The sequence below is a fragment of the Neopsephotus bourkii genome, unplaced genomic scaffold (genome assembly GCF_033783945.1).
Source record: "Neopsephotus bourkii isolate Nb327-2 ecotype Australia unplaced genomic scaffold, CSIRO-AGI_Nbou_v1 NB_1060, whole genome shotgun sequence".
In the NCBI taxonomy this organism is placed as follows: Eukaryota; Metazoa; Chordata; class Aves; order Psittaciformes; family Psittacidae; genus Neopsephotus; species Neopsephotus bourkii.
In genome coordinates, this window is record NW_026901548.1 from 692,596 (window position 1) to 704,169 (window position 11,574).

The 11,574-nt window shown below is 54.7% G+C and overlaps 1 protein-coding gene across 2 annotated transcripts; it reads left to right on the top strand.

Annotated features, from left to right (window-relative positions):
- Positions 1 to 6,051: 6,051 nt before the first annotated feature.
- COMMD7 (COMM domain containing 7) lies at positions 6,052 to 11,172 on the top strand. 2 transcript variants are annotated; one of them, XM_061361470.1, is made up of 9 exons: positions 6,053 to 6,205; positions 7,262 to 7,315; positions 7,407 to 7,509; positions 9,039 to 9,095; positions 9,172 to 9,209; positions 9,741 to 9,831; positions 9,942 to 9,991; positions 10,436 to 10,484; positions 10,898 to 11,171. In XM_061361470.1, exons 1-9 carry the CDS (start codon positions 6,122 to 6,124, stop codon positions 10,972 to 10,974), a joined length of 603 nt encoding a protein of 200 aa, XP_061217454.1. In that variant the 5' UTR covers positions 6,053 to 6,121; the 3' UTR covers positions 10,975 to 11,171. The 2 variants fall into 2 exon arrangements, with proteins under 2 accessions (XP_061217455.1, XP_061217454.1); XM_061361471.1 differs by lacking the exon at positions 9,039 to 9,095 and having other exon boundaries at positions 6,052 to 6,205; positions 10,898 to 11,172.
- The last annotated feature ends 402 nt before the right edge of the window (positions 11,173 to 11,574 follow it).

The window sequence follows — 11,574 nt, forward strand, 5'->3', positions numbered from 1 at the left end:
ACCCGGGGCTTACCCCTCAGAGCTCCCATGAGGGGGGACACCCAGAGCAGGCAGAGCCCGAGCTACCCCTCTACCCACCAGATATTCAGCAGCCTGTGCCCCTCGCAGCGTGGCGCAGGCAGACAAAGCCTCACAGGTTCCACAGTCGGTTTCTGGTGGTTCTTCCGCTTTCCCGTACGGAAGCAAGACCTTTGGAGGGCTGTGCTGGGGACGGGGCAAGGCCTGCACCTCTCTGCCCAAGACAAAGCAGCAGGGCTCCACGTGGGGTATAATCTCTGCTCGCTCGTTACTTCTAGATCCAGTCAAAAACCCTCTAACAGTAGGAAAAGGAATATGATTGTCCCGGTGTGATGGAAATAAGCTCTCAATGTCAGGAGGGAAGAGGATTGAGTTCACCAAAGTACCCAAAACCCGCAGGATGCGCCTGGGGCCAGCCCCCGGCCTGTCCAGCAGGTTCCCCCCACCCCACCCCTCCATCCCTGCAGCATCCCAGCATGAAAATGTGGCTGCACGTGCAAAAATAACCCTGCAAGAGAACAAGAGGAGCTGAGAAATGCGGCCTGGGTACGCCTTGGGGAGCATTGGAGATTACGGCTCACATAAACACACCCCATGGAAGCCTGAAGCTGATTTGCAACTCCGTCGAGGGGATTAAACCAGAGCAAATAGATTTCACTCCTGTTTGGTTTTCCAAACCTGGAGAGCACAATGTGTTTGCAGGCTGTGCTCCTCAGAGTTGCCAGGGCACAGTTAGGGTGGAATTAGCCCTTGCTCCAAGCATCTGCAGCTCCTCTCCCTTTCTACGGAAACCTTCCTGCCTCTGCTGGCCCCGCTGACCTGCCATCAATCTCCCGCCACTGAAACGCCTCTTTCTCTCCCTTCCCCTCAGTTATCATCTAATTCAGGAGAGCACGACTGCGCACACTGGTTGGGAAAAGGGCCTGGTACCAAACAAAGCAGGTCCGGGCACATGATGAGACAAATCCCAACCCTTTTCCCTGTTTCAGCTACACATGACCACAGATGGATGCTGTGAGTTCATTTCTTAACGGTCAAGAGACTCTGTGTCATCTCATGGGAAAAAAAGGTGCCTCTAAAAAGGATTTTGTATGAGGGCTCCTGACAGACATTCCCAGTGCCCTTAACAAGAGCTGGTGGTGGCAGCCTCTGCCAGGCAGGGACCAGAGCAACCTGCCCCCCTCCCCATCAGCCCCCAGGCTCTCCAGCACTGATGAGCAGCAGGACATGGACAGAGGTGTCCAATGCCCAGTGTTGCTGCAAAAAGTCATTCAGCAAGGGCCATTGTCACCACTGGCTGGCCACCCTCAGACAGCCTTTCACTCCACGGGGCTGGTGACCAAAGCCATCCTCCTGTCACCATCACAACTGAGTTGGGACTGGCAACATCTGCTGACCACCACAGTCATCACCGTTGTGAGCTGCCCCAGTGACTCAGGGAGCAGGAGGAGTTTTTCCTTTCCCTGAAGCCGGTGGTAATGCTGAGTTGAGGCTCTGGGGCTCCCCATGGCAGTGAACACACAGTACAGCAGCTCTTTCCCAGCCCGCAGGAGTAGTCATCTTCTGGCATTCTTCAGTGCTGGAGCCCACTGGAACACATCACGTGGGATGTCCCCTCATCTTCCATGAGCATCTCCGTGGCCTGAGCCCCACACCAGCCACCAGCTCCATCACAGCTCCCAGCGACAAGCCTTTCCTCACTGCTGCTCCCTGCAGAAGCATTCCTGCCCTCATCATCCCTCCTGTGCCAGGGGAGCTGTGCTACCCAGCAGAGCAGCAGCAGGGCTGGTAGCAAGGCCTGTGGGAAATCCTCATCCTGCTGCCACATGCGGGAACACAGCCCCTGCCTCCCCTACAGCTGGGACGGCTTTTCCCATCTGGGGGGAACTGCTGTTTACACAGAGGTAGGAAGTGTTATCCCTCCTACATGAAGCTTCTGGCTCTTCCTGTGGGCTGGCCTGGACCACATGGCACAAACCTCTAAGGTTAAAGATGTCATCTGTGTAACCAGAACATCCAGCAAGTCTGCAGCCACCAGCCTGCGAACTTCAAACGCAAAGGCACACAAAGGAAAGTCTTCAATGGCCCTAACAAAGCTGCCCACAAAATCCTCTTTTTCCTAGAAAACAGGATACGCCTGCTCCTGCCTAATCTGCAGTGGCGAGGCCTCCCCAAGCCGCCCTCCAGAGCATATAGACTGGTATGGGTGAGATACAGCTCCTGGGGGGCAGCTGCCGGCAGAGCCCCCTCCATGCCGGCAGGGGAAAGGTTTGCCCTGGTCACAAGACAGGAGCACACCAGCAATGGTGCTGCCAGCTCCACTGCAACCTTTGCACACAGCTTGCAAGAATTTGCTCCTGTAGCAATGTTTGCCCTGGAGCAAATGGTGCAGAGTGTGATGGGGGAGAAGAAAGGGCAAGAAACTCAAAGCCCATCCAACCTGGCCTTGAGCACTGCCAGGGATGGGGCAGCCACAGCTGCTCTGGGCACCCTGTGCCAGCGCCTCAGCACCCTCACAGGGAAGAGCTTCTGCCTAAGAGCTCAGCTCAGTCTCCCCTCGGGCAGGTTCAAGCCATTCCCCTTGGCCTGTCCCTACAGGCCCTTGTCCCAAGCCCCTCTCCAGGTTTCTTGTACCCCCTTTAGACACTGGCGCTGCTCTAAGGTCTCCCCAGAGCCTTCCCTTCTCCAGGCTGAACCAGCCCAATGAAGCTGAACAGCAGACCCAACGGAGGGCACACTGATCCTCCAGCTCAGTTTGGAGTGCACCATTTTAAATACCCTGCTTCCATATGTGTGTGTCTCCATTGCTTTCTGCTGCTGCTTTTACTCAGGTATTTGCGGTGAACAAGCACATGACTGCAACTCCAAATACCTGCGCATCCCTGGAACTGCTGTCCAGCTCCTCCTCAGCTCTAACGAGTCAATCAGCGACACATTCTGCATGAGAATGGCCTGGCAGGAGGTACCCAGGGGTGAGGACGCCAGGCACCAGGCAGGGCACCCTGGGGGCTCCGGAGACCATCCTCCACCTGGCACCCCTGGGACTAATCCAAACCTCACCCAGTTATCCCAAACCTACCCTGCAACCTTCTCTTCCGAGTAAATCCTTCCCAAAGGACCGAGCCAGCCAGCACAGGCCACACCAGGGCTGGTGACACTCATACCGCAGCCAAACCGGCGTCCCAGGATGCCCAGTTTCCTGGTGATTGTTTGAACAGGATGTCACGAGCACGAACCTCGACTTAAACTCAGCTTCTTGGATTCTGTCACTCCGCTTTCCCCAGGAATTTGGTTTGCTGCCTGGGACACGGTTTAACAACGTTAGCTTCACCCGCCTGCCGTGCCTCCTGCTCACTGAGACATCCTTGATTAGTTCCTAAAGCATCTCCCTAGAAAGACACCGGGAAGTAAAGACCAGGCACAGGCTGCTCCTGCACAGCCCGTCCCACCACACCAACCAGGCAGGAAATCACCTCTCTTTGTTTCGGTTTCGAGGCACACGGCACAGGTGAAGGCATTTTGGCGGATACCAAAGGTGCAGTAATCAGCTGCAAGTGTTCCTGTACACCTACGAGCATTTACACAAACCTGCATGCCACATTTTAAAGCCAGAGGAGAACCGTGGCCACAGACAGCGGCACTCCGTGCTACCCAGTCCTTGCATCCCCCTGAGCAAGCTTCAGTTCACATTAACGCTTTTCTAGCTCCAAGCCCATCCTATGGTTCTAAACCTGCCGACGGGGCCAGTTCACCGCAGAACCCGACCAGTTTGTTCCAAACCTGTACCTTAGTTTAAGGTGTCCTAAATCTTGAGGGTGAATCCTGCAAACATCTCCACCTGCAGTGTTTCAGCTCCACAACCCCAGCCAACCGAGGAGCACGGTTCAAGCTTGTCTATATGAAACTTCCCAGCTGGGAGAAGAAAAGAAGGCTTGGCTGCTATTTCCAGTCAGACCAGCAGTAAATATCTCTTAACTCCTCATCATTAGTGGTACTTTGCTGCTTAACTCCTTGTTTATAAACCACTGCTGGGATACCTTCACAATGAAAGGCGCTAGAACATTTCTACGCTCTCATTTGCAATTGAAAGTGTCGGTAATAAAACAGCTCAGCTTTGTGGGCTGCCGCAGTTCCACCTTCCACAAAGGCTTTTACACACTGTCCGCCCGCCCGGGCAGCCAGCGAACACCTTTCCAGATGAAATAGATCAGACACATTCACACCGATAGTGAAAAACTGCGGGAGACGTTATTTTCCTGCTCTTGGAAAGCCGCGGAATAGCAGAGGAAAGCAAAGGAGTCTTTAAGGATGCGATCAGCTCCATTGTCCTCTGCGGGAATACATCCAGTTCTAATATTCCCTGGATCAAGGCCTTCCTCCCGAGCACAAACAGAATCAAGGCCATGCAACAGAGGGTGGGGAGGTGATTTACAGCTCACCTGCCCTTCCCACGTCTCCGAAGCTCCCGCTGGTGGGGCATGGTGAGAATCACGTTAAATCTCCCTGTGAATTCCGGACCCCTTTGACATCCGGACCCTTTCTGCCCCTGGGTCGGCTCCTTCCGCACCAGGCACCGTTCACCCCAGGGAGCCCGGTCATGGACATGGGGGCCACCGGCCCCAGTCGCCACGAGTCCGTGCCGGGCTCAACAGAGCAGCGCTGGGAGCAGCAGCCGGGGCAGGAAAATCACAGCCGAGTTTTGGCTTCTAAGCGGAATTTTCAAAAACCCCAAACCCTATAGACTATGGTGTTTTCTTTTGATTTATTTGAGGCTTTTGTAGAGGAAAACAGCTCCTGAGCTCTAAGCCAAACCTCCACCCTGCAGGTGAAGTCTAAGCCTCCACACACAGTGGGTACCCCCAACTCTCTCGCTTTGTGCTGGTAGTTTGGGCTGCACACTGACCACAATCACTCGCTGTAATTTGATGGAAGTGATAAAATGAAATATTAATAACAATAATTAACAATCAATATCCGTAGGACGGAGATCTTGGTAGAATGAAGCATAAAGAACACACAGACACACACGTGTACTGCAGCTCTGACTTGGGGGTTCTGCTGACGAGTTTTGGGTAGGGAAGCAAAAGGCTGTCCCACACTTCCCCATCAAAGCGAACTGTTCTGTAAGAACAATTCATGGCATGTGAAGGGGTGCTGGGAGGTGAACCCAGCCATGCTCCCCATGCCTGTATGGGTGCAACCTATGGACCACGGGGCCTGGGGAGCTTGTGGCCGAGGCTGATATGAACCACAGGGTGGGCAACTGCACGTGGTAATGTACTGGACACCCATCCACTGAGCATCACCCATACTGGACACTCATCCCACTGAGCATCACCCACACTGGACACCCATCCCACTAAGCATCACCCATACTGGACACACATCCCACTGGGCACCCATCCCACTGAGCATCACCCACACTGGACACCCATCCCACTGAGCATCACCCACACTGGGCACCCATCCCACTGAGCATCACCCACACTGGACACCCATCCCACTGAGCATCACCCACACTGGACACCCATCCCACTGAGCATCACCCATACTGGACACACATCCCACTGGGCATCACCCACGCTGGGCACCCATCCCACTGGGCATCACCCACACTGGACACCCATCCCACTGAGCATCACCCACACTGGACACCCATCCACTGAGCATCACCCACACTGAACACCCATCCCACTGAGCATCACCCACACTGGACACACATCCCACTGGACACCCATCCACTGAGCATCACCCACACTGAACACCCATCCCACCGGACACCCATCCCACTGATCGTCACCCACACTGGACACCCATCCCACTGAGCATTACCCCACTGCCGCCAGCCCCGCCGGCCACGTGCCCGGTGCCCACCCGCAGCTCCCCCAGCACCGCGGCGGGCGCTCGGGCCGCGGCTGCAGGGCCCAAGGGGCCTCGGGGCTCCCCAGGGGCCGGGCAGCGGGAGCCGCACGGGTGCCCGCAGCCGCCGCCTGCACCGGAGCGGGGCCGCGGCCGTGCGGAAAGTGCGGCCGCCAATGCTCAGGCTGAGGCGGCGGCAGCAGCGGCGGGGCCGGGCGGGGCGGGCGGAGCTGCGGCCGCCGCCATGGGGCTGCTGAACTTCAGCCGGGAGCCGGTGCCGGAGGCGGTGAGCGGGGACATGCAGAGCCTCAACCAGCTCAGCGCGCAGGTGGGGCCGGCGGCGGGCGCGGCAGCAGCCCCGGAGCGCGGGGCCGACGGCTGCAGGGCAGGCACAGCCGGGCCGGGGAGAGCCCGCACCCGGGGACCGGGCCCGGCGGGTCCCAGGGCAGCCCCGGTACAGGGTTCCATCGGGTCTCCGGGGCCCGCAGCTCCGGTACCGAGCCCAGTCTCCAGAGCAGCCCCAGGACTGGGCCCCATTGGGCCGCCCGGTCTCAGCCCCGTCGCTCCGGGAGGGCACGGGTATGAGAGGCAGGGCCCGGCCAACCGCCCCCAGGAGCCCCGCAGGAGCCGGCTGTGAGGCTGCGATGCGTTCCGGCACGGGGCTCACAGCGCGGCCTGTGCAGGCAGCAGGGGCCCGTCGGGCTCTGCGTGCTCCCGGTGGGAACGCGCAGCGGCCGGGCTGTGATTGCCGCCCCACTGCGCTCCTGCCCCAGGCCGGGGCTCTGCTCAGCATCCGGCCCTGGGGCATACAGTGCCCAGCTGCAGGCTCGGCTCCTGATGGAGCCGGTGGAGGAGCTGGGGTTGCCAGAACCGCGGGTACAGCCCAGAGCCTCGGATGGGGCACAGCCAGCACTGGTGCTGCAGAGGAGGGAGGCAGTGGTGCTCTGCCCTGCAGGCAGGCTCTGCAGCCCTGCCACTGCACACTGAAGGCAGCTGCTGGACCCTTAACCAGTTCTTTTCCTTTCCCGAGTTAGCCTGGCTACCCCACGGGGTTTATGCAACATAAGAGTAGGCACTGACATCTTTTTCCACTCACACCTTTTGGGTCACACAGGATAGAACAGCACTTTCAATTAGCCACAAGTCACAAAAGCCCTGTGCAGTGCCAGTTGCACAAACCCTTTGAGAGTCTCTCAAAAGCATCCGTGAGTAAACCCCATCCACAGGCATCTTGTAATGCCAAGGACAGGGGTACCTTCCCGGCATGGGAGGTCAGACTCTGGGACCGATGCACCAGAGTTACATCAAGGTCGTGGTGTTGATGCGGGGGGAGATGCTGAGATGCTCATACCTGACTCCATAACACTGTCCTGTTTCTCCACAGCAATTCTCATCACTGACTGAAGTGCTCTTCCGCTTTCTGACAGAGCCCAAGGAGGTGAGACCCGTCCAGAACACCAATGTGTGAATGCAGCTCTGGTGAGAAAGGTGCAGAGATAAGACTGTGTCTCTCTCTCTCTCTCGTGCAGGTGGAAAGGTTTCTGGCTCAGCTCTCTGACTTCGCCACCATGAATAAAATCAGCTTGGGCCCCCTGAAAAACATTGTCAAAAGTATTCTCCTGGTCCCCAGCGGTAAGTGAGACATTTGCATAGGCTGCCCCGAGGCCAGACTCTCGGGTCCATTCCTGCATGCTGCCAAAGGGGGTCTTCAGAACTGCAGTGCACTTGGTTTGCACAATAAGTGTGAATGGTAGCTGATAAAAGGCTTGGTATTTAAGAATCAAAAATCCAGTTGAAATATCCCTGTTTGGTGACTTGGCCTCTGTCACCTGCAGACACAGCTCTCTGGATTAACTCGACTCACTGTGTGTGTGTTAAATGCAAGCACAGTGTTGTGACAGTGCTTGGTGTGACCAGTACCTGTAAACCGATTTCTCAGAGCAGCCAGTCTCCAGGCCTCTGCAGGAGCTTCCACCAGTTTATCTAGGGGACTAAGAGAGCAATAATAAAGCGACCCAGCACTGGAATTCCTTCAAGGACAAGTGCTGTTTAAGATACATAAGACAGTGTAAACACCCCTCTAAAGTGTTTGGAAATCAGTTTGGTTCTAGACCAGGTAAAGCAGACATCATAAGTAGTGGGGAAGAGGGGCAGAGGGATTCCCCTTGAATACCCCAGACTCCAGCACGTTATGGGATGACTGTGATATTGTGGCTGCTGTTTGACATGATAATGCATCAAACACCTCCACTGCACATCCATCCCATTGATCCCTCCTGTTATTAATAGTCCCTTGCTATTATCCTTCAGTCCTGGCTTCCCTGTAGCTCTCTTCCTAGCACCGAAGCCTCACACAAGTGTTTCCTGCATTTGGTCTAAACTGATCATGCTACTTCAAGCCATTCTACCCAGGAGTAGCAGTGAATAATGTCCTTTCCTACAACTGTCTTGGGGGTATTTAACATGGAATTGGGATTTCTGGCCTAGGTGCACTCCAGTCTTGTCACTGCTGGTTTTGTGCACTGGCTCCGATCCCATGTAGCTCTTCCTTAGCGCTGGGATGCCACAGACAGTGTCGGGAAGGATTCCAGCAGATAACTTTGCCTGTGTGCTACAGAGCAGAGAGCCACGTGGGACCGGCAGTCTCTTTGAATTTATGAGATTCCTGCTCTTGGCTTCAGAGAACAGAATCCCTGTAAACTTCCATGTGCTGCCGGTGCCCCAGAACAAAGGAGGCAGGCGCAGCGGGGGAAAGTGTTATATGCACACGTTCACACCCGTAATCCAAAACACAGCAGGTAGGTCAAATTAGTAGCCTGCCAGCCTTAACAGCTCCCCTTTAACAAGCAAAGCTTCTATAGGAGAGAAAGCAGCAGCTTCAAAACACAACCGCTGCTGCAGTTCCCATGGATACCTGCAATGAAATCTCCCCCTCTCCCAGGCATTCCCAGAGCCCGGACTTTTAAAGCACCGGGCATCCGCAAGGATAGCGGCAGGCACAAGCCTATTTCCTATCCCGAGGAGCTGTGGTTTGTTTCAAAACACAGGCTGAGAACAGAAGCTCCCCAGCGCAGCGCCTCCATCCCGGCGTTTATGGGATTCGGTAAAGATCGGTTTGGCTCAGTGGAAAGTGATTTTGCTTCTTTGCATTGTTGGTTCAGGTGCCCTGAAGAGGAATTTGTCTTCGGAACAAGTCCGAGCAGATTTCATTGCTCTAGGTGGGTCACCTGACTTCCCCTGAATAAAAGATAATTAATATTTATCACATGGAGTAATCTCTGCTCTCTCCCACAGGCCTCAGTGAGGAGAAAGCCACTTACTTTGCAGAACAGGTATGCATCCGCTTCTGCTGGTTCCTGAGCTAACCAAATGACAGCCTCTGAGCGGGAGCTGGTGCAACCCCGCTCTGCTCCCGAGATGTGTCAGCCCTTGGGGTGCTTTCTGCCAAACCAGCTCAGGGATTTGAACTGATCCTCAGATAAGTGACGAGGAGCACTTTGCCTAATGAGAGTTCTAGCCTCGGCCTCTGCCTCATCCATTCTGTGGCTCCTGCACTCGTGGGTGCCTCTCACTTGGTTGGTTTTGGCTTTGCACGCTTTGAGCCCCAGGGTCAAGCAGTTACATGAACACATGGCTTTTTGTGCAGATATTGTTACAGCAAACCAGTGCTAAAACAAACCCAGCGAGTTCCATTTGCAGAGGGAAACCCTGGCAAGGCTCCACATCTGTGAAAGCCCCCCCAAATACATGAGCTCATCCCTTTGCACACCTCCACTTGGAGCTTCTGCCTCCTTTCTGACTGATGTTGAACTTGCAGGTAACATAAAGAGGGTTGACCGCTGGGGTGTCTTTTGCCTTTGCAGTGGAAGGTGAATTCCCCCACCCTGACACGCCTGGCTGTTGGTCAGACGCTGATGATCAACCAGCTGGTAGATATGGAGTGGAAGTTTGGAGGTAATAGAGCTACATCAGGAATTGAATGGGGTGGGAAACCCACCAGCAGCTCTCAGCTAAGTAACCTCTTATTTAACTAACAGACTATCTCCCTTCTTTCTGACTCACAGTGACTGCTGGGAGCAGTGAACTGGAAAAAGTGGGAAGTATCTTCTTACAGGTAAATCTACATCAGAGAGTTCAGGTTGTAGTGTGCAGTTAAGGGACAAGCAAGAACCAGGCATGTGGGCAGTACCGGCTATAAGGGGGCTTCTGCTTCACCTTCCAAGGGCAGCTGCCAGCAGGTAGCAGGCACGCTGCTGTTTGTTTCCCTTCTGAAGACATCCTGTGTCACAGCAGCAGAGCCCATTCCAAAAAGCTCTTCAGAAAGCTCAGTCTAGCAAAGGTTATCTTGGGGGGGTGATCATTTGGAAGAACTTCCAGAGAGCCTCCCAATGCCCAAGGAATCTGTTCCTACAGTGACACTTCCTGAAAGGCCTGTCAAATACCTGTGTGCTTTGCAGCGGTCTGAAGCTCACAGCGTACCCCTGCTACTTGTGCCTTTTCATGGTGCTCAGAGCACAGCGTGCTCCAGATTAACGCCTCTGCTTTTTCTCCCCCCAAGCTGAAGCTGGTGATTAAAAAAGGGAGTCAAACGGAGAACGTGTATCTGGGTGAGTGAACGGGTCTGGGGAAGCAGCAGCTCTGGGGTTGCTGGAGGTGGGGGAGCTTTGGGTGCAGAGCCCAGCATGGGTCGGTGCCAGAGCAGGGCTGGAGGATGCTGCTCCCATAAGCAGTCACTCTGGCAGTGTCTGGGAACGCTCACTGCATTCTGGGCATCCTGAGGAAACCTACATCTGCCTTGGAGCAGAGTTAGGAATTAAACCATTCCCAGGGTTTGGTCACTGTTAGGAGGATCCCAGCCTGGAACCCCACACAGCCCAGCTGTAGTGTGCAGAAACAGCTGCCGAGGGTCACTGTGTCTAATCCTGCCCAGCTTAGGCAGGTAGCACCAGCGCAGCGTTTCCCATGCTGGGAGCATAACCTGAAATCCAAGACTCGATGCCTCTCTCTTGTTTTCCCACAGAGTTAACTTTGCCCCAGTTCTACAGTTTTCTGCATGAAATGGAACGGATCAAAACCAGTCTGGAAAGCTTCAGCTGAAGCAGCACAGGCCTGGACAGACACCATCCAGTGGGATTCACCTTGTGGGCCGGCAGATCTGCCCTGACACCTCGGTAAGAGGAGACAAGGCTGTGCGAGGAGCAGTGCTGCCATGGCCCAGAGGGACCATGAGTCCCTCAGAACCTGAAACTTCAGCAAGTGTTTTCAAGCAGCTGCAATGTTTTATGTACTCTTATGAGGAAACTGTGGTCAAAATATGTGGAAACTTTTATTGAAACAGCAAATAAATCCATTTGCATCCTACTCTGTTTGTATCAGAATCTGATCTTGTGAGGAAAGGACAAAGAGGAGCGGAGAACCGGTTTCAAACTTGAAGAATTAAGGGAGAGATGACCCTTCCAACCCAGAACATTCTATGATGCTTTGACAAGGGAAGCAAGGAGAGCATCTAACCTGATGCATCACTTAGTGCTCCCTCCCAGGCCTCTCACTTCCCTTGTATTGAGAAATGGGTTGATTACATTCTTCCCAATCATGCCTTGTTATAGAAAAGTAGACATTAGATTTTAAATCTTAAACAACCAAACATCTGCCTCTGTGCTTAGGGGGGAAAAGCATCTCCGGGGGTGATGAAATCCA

Bases quoted from the DNA above. Each gene is read 5' to 3' on its own strand.
- COMMD7 (XM_061361470.1), top strand. From the start codon at position 6,122: ATGGGGCTGCTGAACTTCAGCCGGGAGCCGGTGCCGGAGGCGGTGAGC. The intron at 7,316-7,406 runs GTGAGACCCGTC...TCTCTCGTGCAG, and splicing joins TTCTGACAGAGCCCAAGGAG to GTGGAAAGGTTTCTGGCTCA. The intron at 9,992-10,435 runs GTAAATCTACAT...TCTCCCCCCAAG, and splicing joins TGGGAAGTATCTTCTTACAG to CTGAAGCTGGTGATTAAAAA.